The 17,467-nt window shown below is 38.3% G+C and overlaps 1 protein-coding gene across 2 annotated transcripts in view; it reads left to right on the top strand.

Moving 5' to 3' along the window:
- The window catches only part of dom (domino helicase), an 896,769-nt gene that overhangs the window by 460,471 nt on the left and 418,831 nt on the right, over window positions 1–17,467 (top strand). For both annotated transcript variants that reach the window (XM_090388005.1, XM_090388004.1), the window contains one exon: window positions 5,390–5,592. In XM_090388005.1, coding sequence (XP_090244131.1) covers window positions 5,390–5,592 — 203 coding nt within the window. The remainder of the gene's footprint in view (window positions 1–5,389; window positions 5,593–17,467) is intronic.

Genomic DNA, 17,467 nt, shown 5'->3' with positions numbered 1-17,467 from the left:
GTTTTCAAAGCCTGTGCTCCTGTTCTGCATCTCCTTTTTACACTTTCTTGTTCCACTGATGCTTTTCCTTCTGCTCAAAAATATTCTTATATCCAGCGAGTATCCAGTTATCATCCCATTGCACTTACCTCTACCCTAAACAAGTATTGGAGAAATCCATTAAATCCCTACTCCTAAACTCCCTGCTCGACTAGTTATATTTTAGTGCATGTTACCCATATATGGACAAATTCACTGGAAAAGTTTACTGAAGCTCAAGCAGTTGCTCTTGACGTTTCAAAGGCTTTTGATTGTTTGGCATAAATAACTTCTTAACAAGCCTTCTATATTATGGATTGTCGACTGGTATGTCTGACTGCTACTGCCGGTGATGGTAGATTGCTCCCTTTCTTCTAATTTCACTAATGCCGAATAAGTAAATTCTTTTTCAGTTCTTTTTCCTACTCGTTTCCTCTTGTATATTAATGTCCTCTTCCTCTTGACTGGAATTTTTCATAGTTTTGTTAGCATTAGCATTAGCATTAGTAGAGGCATATGATGCAAGAAAGCAAGCTTATTCAGCATCAGCCAAAAAAAAAAAAAAAAAAAAAACCCCACTCTCATTTCACCCCTCCGTTCGTTTGAAATACCTGTCCAGTTGAGCTTTAAATTTGTTTAGGCTATCAACTTCAACAACAAGTGATGGAAGTCGGTTCCACCAACCAACCACCCGCTGGCCAAATGCAAATTTCCGCACATCTATCCGACATCCGTCCTTCCTCAATTTGAATTTATGCCCTCTGAGGTGATTATTCTGAGAAAGATGAAGAATCCCATTGGCATTGAGCATGCTCAAACCATTCAAAGCCTTATACACCTCTATCAGATCACCTCGCCGGTGCCTAGTCTCCAAACTCTGTAATTTGCAAAACTTAAGCCTTTCTTCCTAAGAGCAACCCTTTGTTCCATTTACTAATCTTGTTGCCCTTCTCTGTACCCGTTCCAGCAGCTCTACATCCTTCTTGAAATGAGGCCTCCAGACCTGTATACAGTACTCAAGATGTGGCCTTACCATTGCCTTATACAAGAGAATAATCACCTCCTTATCCCTGCTAGAAAAATTCCTGTATATCATTGACAAGACACCATGAGCTACTCTTGCAGCTCGTCTGCACTGCTCAGAGAACTTCATATCTGCCTGCACAATTACCCCCAGGTCCTTTTCATTCTCCACCACTGTCAGTGTAGTACCGCAGAGTTGATACGTTGCTCTGGGGTTACTGTTTCCCATATGCAGCACTTTACATTTGTCGATGTTAAACCTCATTTGCCACCTCTCAGCCCATCTGTTCAACCTTTCCAGATCCTGTTTCAGCAGCATAGCGTCAGTATTGTCCTTAACGACCCTGCCAACCTTTGTATCATCTGCAAACTTGGACATTAAACTTGATATCCCATCATCAATATCATTCATAAACACCGAAAACAACAACGGACCCAACACTGAACCTTGAGGAACTCCACCAATAACATTAGTCCACGTTGAGCAGTGTCCATTGATTACCACTCTCTGTCTTCTGCCACTCAACCATCCCCTTATCCATAGCAGCAATTTGCCTCCAATGCCACACTGCTCCAATTTGTGCAGCAGTCTTCCATGTGCAACAGTATCAAAAGCCTTTCTAAGATCCAAATATATAATATCAAAGTTATTCCCTGCATCCAGTTCTTTTGTGACTACATCATAGTATCCAATCAAATTGGTCAGGCAAGACCTGCCCTTAACAAAACCATGCTGCGTCTGAGCTATAACTGAATTCTTGTCTAGATGATCCTGCAGTGCTTCTTTAACCAGTACCTCCATTAATTTACCTGGAACAGAAGTTAAACTAACAGGTCTATAATTACTTGTGTCAGCCTTTGATCCTCCTTTGTGAATTGGGGTTACATTTGCACATCTCCAGTCTATGGGTACCTCCCCTGAGTCCAAAGAAGCTCTCATGATTATGGCTAGGGGTTTGCATACTTCCTTTGCTGCCTCCTTTAATATAACTGGATAGATCCCATCCACCCCAGGTGCCTTTTTTATGTTTATCCTCAACAATCTCTCCTCCACTTTCCTCTCAGTTATTACAAAATCATCCAGCTCACTGCCAATGTTTACTTTACCTACATCATTCTCCTTCCTGAATAACTCCTCATGCGTGAATGTAGATGCAAAATACTCGTTTAGATTGTTAGCCACCTGAGCAGGATCCTCAACTGTTGAACCATCAATATCCAGTGGACCAATCTGATTCATCCCTTTCCTTTCGAGTTCAAGTAGGTAAAGAACTCTTTTCTGTTTTTCTTTGCATCCTTTGCCAAGGATTTTTCATAGTCTGCCTTTGCCTGCCTAATCTCCTTTGTGACTTGGTTACAGACCAACTTATATCTATCATAGGCTTCCATGTCACCCATTAATTTGTATGTATCCCATGCATTTTTCTTCTCTGCCACATGTCTCATTAGTTCATCTGACAACCATTTAGGCCTAAACCTTGAACAATATTTTTTAGTTGGTATGTAAAGCCTGGTAGCCTCCAAGATTAGTTCCTTGAATGCTTCCCATTTTGAGTTTGCTGTTGGTAACATCATCAGTCGGTCCCACTGTATAGAATTTAAATACTGTCTCATACCATCATAGTCGCCTTTACGAAAACAAAAACCCTTCCCTTTACCTCTGATGGTGGTTACCGCCTTGAGTAAATCCCACTTCAACACACTGTGATCACTGCCACCTAGTGGTTAATTTATCTGCAGGTTCTTAATGCATGAAGAATCACTACTGATAATCAGATCAAGAGTATTGCTCCCTCTTGTTGCCTCACGAACATGCTGATGTAGAAAACAATCATCCAATAAATCCACAAAAGCCTTGCTAGTGTGCGAGTGACCAACCCACAAATTCCAGTCAATATCTGGGAAATTAAAGTCCCCCATTATAAGACTCTCTGATTTACTGGCCCACTCTATTTCCCTGTACAATATCTTATTATACTCATCAGAGTCATTAGGCCTATAGCACACTCCTACTCTCAATTTTGATTTCCCTATGCTTATGTCACACCAAACTGACTCGACACTGCCCTGTCCATCGATGTCGACTGGCTTCACTTCCTTGGACTTTATGTGTTTCTTAATTAATAGCATAACCCCTCCTCCCCTCCTGTCCTGTCTATCCTTTCTATACACATTGTATTCCCCAAATTCCAGTTCCGCATTACTTATATCTGTGTGACACCACGTCTCTGATATCCCAACAATATCTGCCTTTGATGTTTTGAGCAATACCTCAAATTCATCAAATTTATTTACCAAACTCCTAGCATTGGTGTACACGCAGGTATACATGCACCTGTTTCTATTCTTAGCTACCCTAACACAACCCATGTGTTTACTTGTACCGCAATGACTACCAGCAGTCTCTGAAATATCCTGCATCTTGTTTTTCAGACTTCTGCTCATTTCAATAGAAGCAGTGCAAGAATCACTTCCACCTCTGCCACTGGCTACTGTTAATCTATTAGTCCTTGTATCCCCCCCAACTAGCAGTTTTCCGACCCACCTAACACTGCCTCGACAGCATCAGCAAAAATTCTTGCACCCTTTCTATTTAAGTGTATCCCATCCCTGTAAAAGCAATCTCTCCTGTTAACAAGTACAGTCCAGGCTGAAAAAAATTCTACCCCTTGAGCCTTGCACAATCCCTCCAGGGCCGAATTGATCGACAAGGCTCTCATCATATACTCCCTCCTATCGTGTCTGGGCAGAATTGCAGACACTTTCAAGTTCAACCCTAATTCACGGCTTTTTTTCAACAGTGACCTGTACTTGCTAAGTAATTCCGCCGGTCTCCTACTCTTAATATCATTAGTGCCAACGTGTACAACTATATCACCTTTTGTGCCCTTAAAAGATGATATCCGCTCTACAACGTCATCAACCTTTGCCCCTGGCAGACATACCCTGGACCTATTCCACCTATCCTTTTTACAAAGTATGTTCCCCATTTCTCTGACAATAGAGTCACCAACAACTACTAGTTCCTGTGGGACCAGCGCATTCTGCCTAGGGGGCTGCTTCTGTGTTGCCTGATGACCAAGTGCAAGCTCTGGCGTTGATGTGGGCAGCTGAGAGCTTGATGGGCCCCTCAATTTATTTCCTTCGAGGGCATCCATCCTGTCCTTCAAGCTCTCATAAAGGCCCATAACAACGCTGAGTTGTCGCCTGATTTCCTTGCACTCCTTACATCGTGCACACACAAAGACATCCCCTTTGGCAATATCATGTCCCGTACCCGACTGCTCCGCAAACATCAAGCAAACAGTGCATTTTAATAGACTGTGATTCAGAGGGCAACTGCCCCCCTCAGTTCTCCCCTGAACCACAGCACTCCCATTAGCTTGAGCCTTTTGCTTTGCTGCTCTGGTCAGAGTCATGATTCCGATTTAATTCAATAAAATTCAAAACAAAAATTAAATCCTTAAGTTATATCCCAAAACAGTTATGTTATATATATATTTTTTTCGGTATCTAGTGTTTTCTACGAGTTCCCTTTATACAACTTCCGTATCACATGTACCACTATAGTTATGTATTAATTATTTGTTACGATTAAGTCGTTATATATATATATAGTTAAAAGTACAATTTAATTGACAATAAAGTTTATCAAGATTAATAGATTTACTGATTAATTGACAATATTATATTATGCAGTATACTACACTAAGCTTATGCTATCGTGTAAAAATGGCGGGAATTCACGAACGGTATTTCTACGGACTCGTAAGTATTGATTAGCTTCCAAATCTAGCTATCTCAATTTAGAATAAACTAAGGATCCTGACTAGGTCTATAATCTGCTTATAGAAGATAATTTGATATAACAGTTGGTTAATAAATCGACTAAATTTGGTTAAAAAAAAAATTGGTTTGTGACACATGGATTTGATACCTTTACCGATACTAAGTAATATCTACAAAATCTCTGTCTAAGTTAAACTTTAAACTAAGTATCGTAACTAGGAATATAAAGCTACTCTAGAAAATAAGTTAATATGACAATTTAAACTAATAAAGCAGAAAATAAATCAGGAAAAACTTCTCTGTTTGAAGAGCTTTAAGGAGCAATGACCGCACAGGCTAATCTCGCACCCAGACTCCCTCAAAAATTCTGAACTTTTCACTTCTGAAATCTTTAAAAAAAAAGACAGACTTCTCATATGAATCAAAAGATGAAACATAAACTTGTCATTTCTCTGATGTTAATAATAGTGACAGATAATTATATGCACTGTTTTTACTAAAGCAATACCAAAATTAAGTCATCTTTATGATAAGATTTTTTTTTTTTTTTTGATGACAGATTTGTGTTTGTGGTTCCTGATGTTGCAACATCCCCAATACAAATGCATATGTCGCATCCCCCTCCTTCCAAGCTTAATCAAGAAAGAAGGCAAATTGAGATCCTACATAATGAGTTATCTTCACAGTGTGCCTTGTTACATCCCATTACAAACAGAATGAGAACCCAATTTCCTGAACTTAGGCTCATTCAATATGACTGTGGTAAGTTATTCAATAGTAAGCATTTTTTTTTATAATTATAAAAAGTTTATTCTTATTATAATACTAAGTATCATGTCAGGTGCAAGTAAGTTGCATGTGTTTATTGTATTCCAAAGTTTCATAAAAGTTCTATTTAGTATGCATTCACCACGTTAGCTAGAAACAGTTCAGATATATACTAGGTGTTATGCACTAGGTCTCTAAGCCTATGCTTAAAATTCTAGTAGGTCATATTACTAATCCTTGATTTATTCTTAGCACACTCAAGTTTTAGACTATATTAATGGAGGTAATATTAATATCAGAATAACTTAAAATGTTTTTTTTTTTTTTTTTTTTAATTAGCACCCTATTGAATTCCATAGTGAGCTAGGTGAAAAAATATTTGAATAATTCCTAACGCTGCATATTTTCGGTAACTTGTCTATGAGTACACTGGCTCATCACTATTTTCAAAATGTCAGGGAATTGCCATCGGACTGATATTTTTTGTGATGTAGCAAATATATACTTACGCTATTTTCAAAATAAATTGGGCTGCATTATTCATATGGTATGATTTACTGATAATTTCTTTGTTTTTAATCCCTTCAAATTTGAAAATTGATGTTGTAACCCATGTGGCATTCTTTCATTGGAGACGAATATAAATTTTTACCAGGAATCATAAGCATTAAATTAATCTTAAGCATTATAAAAATAAAAAAATCCATTTGTATGCAGTGATTCTTATATTGGTTTCCTTAATTTCTACAAATGTACACAGTAACCATCAGATCAGTTTTTTTTTAATGATTCATATCCGAAATCATTCTGGCCATATGATTAATGTTTTTAAAGAAAGTAAAGTCAAAATATTAAAATCACCAGTATCATAAAATGTTCAGTTCATTCGTCCTTAGCCATGCAATGAGTTTAACCATCAATAAATAACACTGACATTCAACCCAATTGAATAATTGAACAAAAATTGTGGTATGATATCAAATTTTTCCTTAGGGCTGCATTTATACCCTAATTTGGAATTTTTTTGTTTTTTTTTTTATATGTGAACCCCAACCACGAGAGGTATTAGAACCTATAGTAATTAGTACCGTGCTTGGGTTGGAGGTTGAGAAGACAAAAGAAAATATTTGTTGACATTGGACTTGAACTTCTGTAGATTGTAATTTTCAGGAAATACGTATGAAGGAAGGTTGTTCCAGAAAACGGCAGTTGAATGAATAAATGAGGAAGATGAAAAGTTGGTTGTGTGGGTTTGAAGTTGGACAGTAAATGGATGTTGGCTGGTGGCGGCATGTGTTCGGACTGTTTTGAAAGAGGAGCGGGAATTATAGCAACCAATTCAGAAGAACAGTGCCCATGGAAGTATCTGTAGAAGAGGCATGCAGCAGAAACAGTACATCTATGACACAGCGAGTGGAGAGACTGTTAGAGAGGAGTCATTAATTAACCTAACTGCCCTCTTCTGAATGGAATCAAGAAGCCTGAGAGAGGTTTTGGGGGCACCACCCCAGATGTGGGAACAATATTCCATGGCAGGGCGGATTTGCGATTTGTACAGAGTGAACAGCTGTTTGGAAGAAAAGTAACGCCGAGAGCGAAAGAGAAAACCAAGTTTTTTAGATGCAGAGGAAGCAATATTTGTAATGTGCATGTGCCAAGAGAGATTAGAAGTCATAGTAATCCCCAAAAGAGATATATCATTTTGCATAGAAATCGGGGTGTCACTAAAGATAGCATAGGAGCAGAAGAATCCTTTTAGAAGGGTTGAGTTGTAGAAGGGTTGAAATCAACTAAGTTGTCTTCGCCCCACTGGAGAATTACCTGAAGATCGGCATTTAAGGAATTAGTAGCAGATTTTCGAGAAGTTGAAGCTGATTGAGAAGGACAAGGTTTCTCAAAATGGAAAGTTGAATGCAATGTGCTATCATCGGCAAAACTATGGATAGGATTTCCAGTCAATGGAAGAAGGTCATTGATATACAAGAGGAAAAGAGTGGGGGAAAGAACTGAACCTTGGGGGACACCGGCATTAGTGGAGAAGTTAGAAGACAGAGAGCCATCTACCATCACCCTCAGTGAGCGATCAGAGAGAAAACTGGATAACCAATTACTAAAAACAGTTGGGAAACCATAAGATGGAAGCTTGTTTAGAAGACCTTTATGCCAAACACGATCAAAAGCCTTTGAGATGTCAAGAGCAACTACTTGTGTTTCACCGAACCTTTCCATTGAATTAGTCCATAAATGGGTAACATAAGCCAGAATATCACCAGTGGATCGACACTGACGGAATCCATACTGGCGATCGTTGATCAGACGGAAGGTTTCAAGGTAGTTTAAGAGTTGGCGGTTAATTGATTTCTCCATTACTTTAGAAAGAGTAGAAGTAATTGCAATGGGACAATAATTGGATGGGAGGGATTTGTCACCCTTTTTAGGAACTGGCTGGATATGAGCAAATTTCCAAGCAGAAGGAAAAACACCTTTGGAATAAGAAAGTGAAAAAAGGCGGCAAAGAATAGGAGTAAGTTCAGGAGCACAGGTTTTGAGAACAAGTGGAGAAATACCATCAGGACCTGGAGCTTTCTTAGCATCAAGATTCATCAAAATCCTTCTGATATCCTTTTGATGGAAGACCGCAGGAGGCATTGAATGGAGCGTGTTGGGAATGGTGGGAGGTGTTTTACCAAGATCATTAATACATGAGCTGGAAGAAAAATGGGATGCTAGAAGGTCAGATTTATCCTTGGCTGAAGTGACAACAGAACCATCTGGATTGGACAGAGGTGGGAGCAGAGATGGGCAAAAGTTGCGGCCAATAGCTTTGGCAAGAGACCAGAATGCTCGGCTACCATTAGGGCAAGAAGCAAGTTTTCTACTCTTAGCCTGTTCAAACTCTAGTTTGGACTGATTAATAACTGCTTTACAATTGTTGCGGGCTTTGGTGTAGGCAGAAAATGAAACTGAAGAATTAGAAACAAGCCAATTACGATATGCAACATTCTTCTCTTGAACAACCTTAGCACATTTATTGGAAAACCAAGGTTTAGATAAAGGACGAGATTTTAAAGTGGAGTGTGGGATAAAGGATTCCATTTCTACAAGAATAATTTCACTGACACGATCTGAGCAAACATTGACATCAGAAGTTTTGAAACAGTAATCCGACCAAGGAAAAGAAGAAAAGAAGTCTCGCAGGTCATCCCATTTTGCATTCTTGTAATGCCAAACAATACGAGGTTGGGAATAGCCATGAGATAAAGGTTCCATTGGAGAAGAGACAATCACCAAGTTGTGATCTGAAGTGCCTAAAGGACCTCTCACTTCGACCATGTACTTAGAAGGGTTGTTTGTGAGAAAAAGATCAAGCGTATTGGCTGTATAATTAGGATTGTCCAGTATTCTCGTAGGTAAATGAACAATCTATGCTAGGTCATTAGTAATTGCAAAAGCCTCAGCATCTCAACCTGCTGGGTCGGCGTGACTAGAAAACGGAAGCCAGCTGGAGTTGTGAACATTAAAATCACCAAGGAAAATTATCTCACTGTTAGGAAAGTTGGACTGGAGAAAGTCAAGTTGCAAAGAGAGGAAGTCAAAGAGCTCCAAGTGATTAGTGGAGTTGGGAGAATGGTAGAGACAACAGATGAATTTGACACAATGAGGTAGAGAGATTTTAAGCCAGAGAAGATCAAAGAGAGGAGATTCCAAATTGCCAAGTCTCTGACAGGGAATATCAGAACGGACATATGCACAAGTACCACCTTTGAGGCGAAAGGAATCATACAGTGAATAATTTGGGCATCTGAGATGAGCAGTAGTTGAATCAACCGATAACTGAGATTCTGTCAGAAAAAGTACATGAGGTTTGGCAGACTGCAAGTGGAATGGACATCGTTGAGATTAGAATTGAGGCCAATTCTGAAATGAATTAGGAAGTGTTAGGGAGGTTTAGATCTTTTCGCAGATAAGCTTGCTCTATTAAGTTTGACAATTCATGGTGTATTCAATAGTAAGAAAAAGTGGGTGGGACATGGTGTATGAAGTAATGAAATTTTTGGATATGGCGTAGACATGGTAAGAATATACCCATATCCTTGACATAACGTGGCCTCGGCAATGCTCCCCACATACACACTACTCGGACTCCCTCCAGTCACTATCTGGCAGAGTAGAGGTAGCAAGATTATACACTAGCTGATCCGGAAGCCTCCTAGAGAGTTACCAATAGGTCCGGTCCGGTGTACTAACTAGCGGCCGGCCTGCGAAAACAGTTTTAGAACTGTACCCTCAAAATGTAAGGAATAGTGGATCCCGCCACGACGTTCATCATAACCTCAAAAGTCATCAATCATACTGCATGATGGAAGAGATAGGGAAGGGTTGACCGGAACTTAGCTCTAGAGACTAAACATGGGTTCCACCACTTCAAGCCTCCAATAAGCAAAGTGGTGGTATTTCACCGGTTGATGTGAGTCATCTATCACCTAGTACTGCCTGGTAACATAGAGGGGCAGCATTCCTCCATGTGGTGTGGGCGCCACACCTCGACCCCTGCTTACGTTGGTTCACACCCGGGTGGTCACCCACCATGTACTTGTGCATGGAGGTTATACCCAGGATTACTAACAGTCCCACCGTCGTGAAGGTGCAAGCAGAGGATTTGGCTGTCACAGACCGTCCGGACTTCGCTAAAATTGGGTCCACTTGACTTGAGTGTCACCCGAATATCAGTTCCATCAGCGTTTTAGACTCCCAGGTAGCAAGTACAGCTTGTCTGGCATATCTGAGAGAATGTCTGTGACAACCTCAAGGACCAAGTTGGGGTAATGGCTGCTTCATTTTTTTTCTTGTTCCCTTCCTGTTGTGAGCTGCCCCTGTGAAGCTTTAAAATTAACTATTTGTTTAATGTCATAATTTTATTATGGCTCTGTGAAGTGGTGGATTGGGGGGAGGTAAATATGTTGGGGGATTCATTTACACAAGTGTTGGCATTAGTGGATGCCACTTGATATCCAACCTAAATATATAATTGAACAAATATGTCACTACATCTAAGTTTTCTATGGCTGCTCCTTGTCATGCTTCTTGATTAGACCGCGGTTTGAGCCCATGACTACCAAATACAGAGGATGCAGAAAGGTCAGGGAATGACTCGCATATCCCGGAGCAATATGGCCTTAGTTGCTGATGCTCCAAATAACAAACAAAGCTGCTCCTTGTACTCTTATTTGGAATGAGGAGAACATGTGATTTTGGTGAGGGTAACATATGTGCTTCATTTCTGTTCTGGTTAGGAGCAGTAGCATATATACTAGTATGCCTATTGTTTTCATGTCTATGCATCCTTCTATCTATATGCAATAACCTGGCTTGTGGTGTATGGATTTTCATGAAATTTATGTTTGGCCCTTTTAGAAAGAGTAATTTCTATCTGCCTATAATATCTCAACTCAAGTGAATGAATTTTCCTGAAATTTTATATTTCACTCTGTGTTAGAAGGAGATTTGCCAGTTTCCTTAATTTCATTAAAATAAGATCAATAGGAATCTCTATCAATAGGAATATTATTTCTCTATAGGAATCAATAGGAATATTATTTCTCTCTTTTCATACATATCACGTTATTCGTATGCTGTATCAGCTGCAACTAGCACATGTTAAAGGCATGCACTGGTTTGAGGAATGAATGGGCACTACATCTGGACAGAAATTAAATGGTTTTGCTTTATGCATAATAGTCTTTGCTTTTTGCTGTATATATACTTCCTTCTCCCCTATCCTGGGACTTGCTGCTTCATTGTGTTTAATTCCTCCGTCAACCCCCTACATCATACTGCATTCCAACCCCTGAGGTTGCTTCTACATACTATATAGTCTTTGACACGAGCACATGGGTTTCTTTTTCTCCTCTGCAGAACACCGGCCTACACTTGATGGCCATCTCCATGACTTCGGCAAGCATATACAGTAAGTACGGTTCCTGACTGCCTGTTCCAACTCGATATTTCAGCCTTTAAGGTTATCGTTTACTTTCCGAATAGTAATTTTTGCTACTTATGTTTCTTAACACTTCCTCCACCTGTGTTGGGTCAGCCATGAAATATACATTAGCATTACGTACTCTACACGCTACAATTAACCCAGCTTCTATGCATATTCAAAAATTTGGTTTCTTTATGCCCACCACATTCTACGTATATTTCATGTTAGAAACAGAGGCCTTACTTCTTGCTGCCTTTTCCTTGGTTTTGATGGCTGGCCCTTGAGAACGACATTAAAATCATCGAAATTGCAGCGTCATGTACTTTTAATATATTATTTTTGACATTATGTTTTTTAACCTTTATTTTTGCAGGATCGAATTGTATCATTTTATGACTGCTAATCCATGATCTCGACCTATGCTTAATGGTACTACCCACTACCTCTATTCACTTTGAAATCATAATGGCTTACATTTATATTTTATATATATATATATATATATATACAGTAAACCCCCACTATTCGTGGTCGCTGATTTAATATAAAATGAAACCTTAAAAAATGTGGATTTTAAAGTGCCGTGAACATTTTCTGCCATAAAAAACATGGGCGTGGCTAAAATCATCTTTCACGGTCAAAAGAGCGCTCGGTGGGGGGGAGAGGGGTGACAAAATCGCGAGCGTGGATGTTTCTCGCTAATCCTTGTTCAGTATGTGCTATGCGCTTGCCATAGAAGGTTTCGTTGTTTGCTTTTAATTTATATGCTTATAAATTGAATAAATTTATCAATTTATAAATTGATATGCTTACAAAAGTGATAAATCTACCATTTTGCAATGTAAAACAGACTTTTTCGAGCTTAACAGAAGAAAGTGACTTTATTGTGGACAAATTCTTTTTAACCCGTACAAAAATATGGCTCCGAATAACAAGGGAAATGTGAAAAGATCAAAGAAGGTGATGACATTAGCGAATAAAATTGAGTTATTAGACAAAATTTCTAATGGTGAAAGTTTCTCTTCAGTGGCAAAACATTATAAAATCAATGAGTTAACGGTGCGATCAATCAAAAATCGGAAGAAAAAATCTACCGTAGTGTCCATGAAAACGCGCTAATTGTTTCAAAAATTTGCTGTGTAACTCGTGATGTTAAATTAGAAAAAATGGAAGAGGCTTTAAATCTGTGGATACAAGACGGAACCCGTATTAAAATTCCCTATAAAGTTCACTCATCATTCGTGAAAAGGCAAAACACCTTTATCAACACTTTAGCGAAACTGGTGATAGCACTGGCGGACTAAGTTTTTTAGTTATAGCAAAGGCGCTCGATTAAAAGATTTGTTTGAAATTTCTAATAAATATTACATTTAATATTAAATAGTTTCTTATTTTCATTTCGATGCCTTATGCTTGCATTTCACTATGTACATAGTCATATTATGAAGGTACATATAATACATACATAGACAAAATTTTAGACTAGTTTTTCTTATATATTTCATACTTTGGAACGGAACCCCTTTATTACTATGAGAGCCATAACTCAGTATTTGTGTTTTCGGTATTCGCGGCATTTCTCAGGAACGTAACCTCCCCGTGAATAGCGGGGGTTTACTGTATTTATTTATGGTCATTGTGTGCATTCTACTCTAAATAGTAGTAACCCAGGACTTTACAACTTTATAAGTGTATAGAAATTTATTCAGGACACATAATTTATTGAGCTGTCATATTGTAGCAAAAAATATCAAGTTTTACCTAGAACAGTCATTTTCGTTCGATGTGACTGCCATTGGTGATACGGCAGACATCCCATCTGAACTCAATTTCCTCCCAAATGCGACGTAACATATCCAGTTGAACTGCGGCGGTGATTTTAGTTTTGAGCTCATCAAGTAAAGATGGAACAAACACTCGATCTTTAATGAAATCCCATAGAAAAAAGTCTAGAAGTGTCAAATATGGGGAATGAGGTGGCCATGCCAACAGCTCTGCTCAACCAATCCACCGACCTGGGAAACGGTTATTGAGGAATTCCCTTACCTCCTTCAGGCAGTGACGAGGTGCCCGTTTTGCTTAAAGTGAAAGCATCCTTCATGGTCATCTTTATCAAATATGGAATGAGAAAATTTTCCAGCATATCCAGATACACGATACCATTGATGGTTGTCTCATGGAAAAAGAAGGGTCCGTAAACTTTTACTTTGCTGAGGGCGCAAAAGGCATTCACCTTTGGGCTGTAATGAACATATTCCAGATGTGCATGCAGATTTTCGCCGACCCAAATCCTGCAGTTGTGGGTGTTAACCCTACCGCTAACCTGAAATGTTGACTCATCACTAAAGATTATGTTTTCCAGTAATGTCTCGTCTTCCTCTATCTGATGTAACATGTCTGCACAGAATTCCTGACGGGCAGCCTTATCTGAGTGAGTAATTTGTTGCACCATGGTAAACTGGTATGGCTGCAAGTGTAAATGTCTTCGTAACACTCGCCAAATGGTTGGTTGTGGAATGCCAGTCTCATGGGATGCAGGTCATGTTGATTTCACAGGACTCCAAACAAACCTCTCCTTCACCTTTTCCACAACAGCATCAGAAACACGTGGACATCCTGGAGATTTGTCAGGGTGAACGGAACAACCTGTCTCAACAAAATTCTTTTGCCATAAGTACATTGTAGGTCTACTGGGAGGCTCCTTTCCATATTTGGTGTGAAATTCTATTGCACTGTTGTTGCAGATTTCTTTTCTTCAAAACACACACCGAACATGCTTTGCTCCTGTGAAAGTAGCCATTTTTGAAATGCAAGCCGCTGGTGCTCGCAGTGATGGAATTCGGTACTACTGCAATACATCAGTAAAACTTCATGTTTTTTGCTACTGTATGACAGTTCGATAAATTATATAAGTTTCCTGAATAAATTTCTATACACTTACAAAGTTGTAAAGTCCTTTTTGAATCATCATGTATAATGACTGCTGTAAGAGTGTAATCGGTACCATATAGGTATTCAGAGTGTGTTAAAACTTTTGCATAAAAGTATTAGGTGGGCCATTAGACCAAAAGAACCTAGAAAGACTAAGATAGCCTATGCTGGTTTACTTTGTTATACCCTAGAAATGAACATGTAATTAGCAATAAAATAAAAATATAAAATAAAATATGATTGTGTGGCTCATTATTGATAATTGGATACATTGAATGGCACTTTTTAGAGGGCTAACATCATTCAATATATCCCATCAATACTTAGCAAGTTTTTCTATACTATCTGCCTCTTTAACTAGGTCCAAATAATAAAGATTAAGGCAATCTAAATATAAATTTAACAGCAACCAGGCAAGATAACAGCTAGCCCTACAGATAACTCTGAAACAAATATTACAGAATCTGAGTGCCAACCATAATTTTCACTTGAATTGTGTTTTTATTTAAATTTATACATGTCCAAGAGAAAGCTTATGCTGACATAAGGAAAAAGGAGGTAAGAATAAGTAAAGTAATAGTATCTAGATGGAAATTGAGGTATTACTTTACTTATTCTTATCATTTTTCAATTTAAATTTAAGCCATTAACATTTAGTTTATTTAACTCTTTTAAAGATTTAAACACTCCAATTAGGTCACCATGCAGATATTCTGTAAGTTGAAATCTCCAGAAACTATGATTTATGGAACCCAGTCTTTGTATGAATATGCTTTTGTACCCTAAACTAATCTGTGTGTTGCTCTTCTCTTTCTCCCCCTAATTTCAATAGATCTTTGTCCTTCCTAAAATTAAATTTCCAAACATATGTAGTATTTCACATGTATTCTTGCATTCATTCATGTATTTCTAAAAGAAGTGCAAAGAAATATGGTGATATAATCCTGTGTTAGATTCGTAACAGGCACAGGGTCCTGGAGTTTTGAATGGTAAAAAATAGTAATAACAATTATTTTGTTTTCACAGTTGAGTGCAGTTGTATATTGTGTGAAAAAACATTTTACAAGAAATGTGTCTATATATTCTAATTTATTTTATTTATTTAGATTCAAAACTATATATCATTTCTTTTAATCCAGACAGCCATAACATATGATTTCTCCCCCCCCCCCTCCCATTTCTGGACCTTAGAATGAATGCCAGATTTTTACACATACAGTACGCGCCAGTTATAGTGATCACATTTGCCAATTGAATTTTGATTCTAATAAGCGAAAATTGTAAAATACTATCCAGAGACTAAAAAATAAAGATATAAAGCACAAATTTACCTGAAAAACACCTGGGAGTAATTGTGCAGTCAGATATGAAATTTTCTGAGCAGTACAGATGGTCTGCAAGAGTACCTCATGGTATCTTGTCAGGATATACAGGAATTTTTCTAGTATGAATAAGGAGGTGGCCTGACCATTGCCTTATATAAGGCAATGGTCAGGCCACACCTTGAGTACCGTATACAGATCTGGAGGCCTCATTTTAAGAAGGATGCAAACTTCGACACTAAGCCTGATATACCTTCATCAATATTATTGATAAATAAACAAAACAACAATGAATCCAACACTAAACCCTGTGGGCCTCCACTAATAACATTAATCCACGAAGAGCAGCGCCCATTGATTACCACCCTCTGTCTTCTCCCACTCAATCATCTTTTTATCCATTGTAGCAACTTACTCTTAATACCATTCTGCTCCAATTTGTACAGTAGTCTTCGATGCGGAACAGTGTCAAAAGCTTTCCTGAAATCCAAGTATATGATATCAGAATTATTTTTTGCACCAGTTCCTTTGTAACCACATCATAATATCCAATCAAATTTGTCAGACAAGACATTCCCTTAACGAACCCATGCTGTGTCTGAATTATTGCTGCAGTCTTGTGGAACTAGTACAGAGAAAGATTAGTAAATGGAATTTACTTAATGGAATGGATTAGTAAATTAGTAAAGATTAGTAAATGGAACAATGGGTTGCTTTTACGAAGAAAGGCTTAAGTTCTGCAAATTGCAGCGGCTGGAGACTAGGCCTGCGAGGTGATCTGATTGAGGTGTATAAGGCCTTGAATGGGTTGAGCACGCTGAATTCTGAAAGGATTCTTCCACTTGTTCAGATTAAGAACCTAAGGGGGCATAAATTCAAATTGAGGAAAGACAGATGTAGAATAGATGTGCGGAAATTTGCCTTTAGCCAGCGAGTGGTTAATTGCTGGAACAAACTTCCATCTGTCGTTATGGAAGTTGATAGGTTAAATAAATTTAAGGAGGAGCTGAACAAACATTTAGAAGGAATGCTTGTCTGATTTTTTTTTTTTTTTTTGGCTGATGCTGCATAAGCTCATATGCTTGCTTTCTTGCATCACATGCCACTATTACTACTACTAAACATAACACTTTGTTTTATGATTATAATATAAAATAGTCACTTATTCTTGATTGCTTTAAATTATGACTACAAAGTCTATTTATAGATTAGATTTTTCAATATTATATAGCAGTCTAAATTCACAATCACTTGCACCAGTTTGTTTCAATGCTCTCCTCAGAACGGCTATAGCTACACAAGTTTGCTGTTTTGTAACTCTATTTCATTTCAGTCCATCTGATTAAACCATACTAACTTGTAGGTCATCATCTATGTCCACCGAATCATTAAACTCCTGTTTACCCGTGTCTTCAGGCTTTTCAACATGATCAGTATCATGAGTTAGTTGACCATCATGAATAATTAATCCACGTTTTTTGAAACAGTTGCTAATTGCAGTTTTCGGAGGCTTCATTCCAGGCACTCATTGTCATATGAAGTGCCTCTGAAGCAGTTATCTGCTTTGCAATATCAGATGATGTTACCAAACCTTAATCTATAGACTGGATGATTCTTCGCCTCATATCTGATC

This window comes from Mastigoproctus giganteus, chromosome 13 (assembly GCF_048544385.1).
Source record: "Mastigoproctus giganteus isolate SK-2022 chromosome 13, ASM4854438v1, whole genome shotgun sequence".
NCBI classification, from domain to species: domain Eukaryota; kingdom Metazoa; phylum Arthropoda; class Arachnida; order Uropygi; family Thelyphonidae; genus Mastigoproctus; species Mastigoproctus giganteus.
This window is presented reverse-complemented; position numbering and strand designations above follow the sequence as displayed.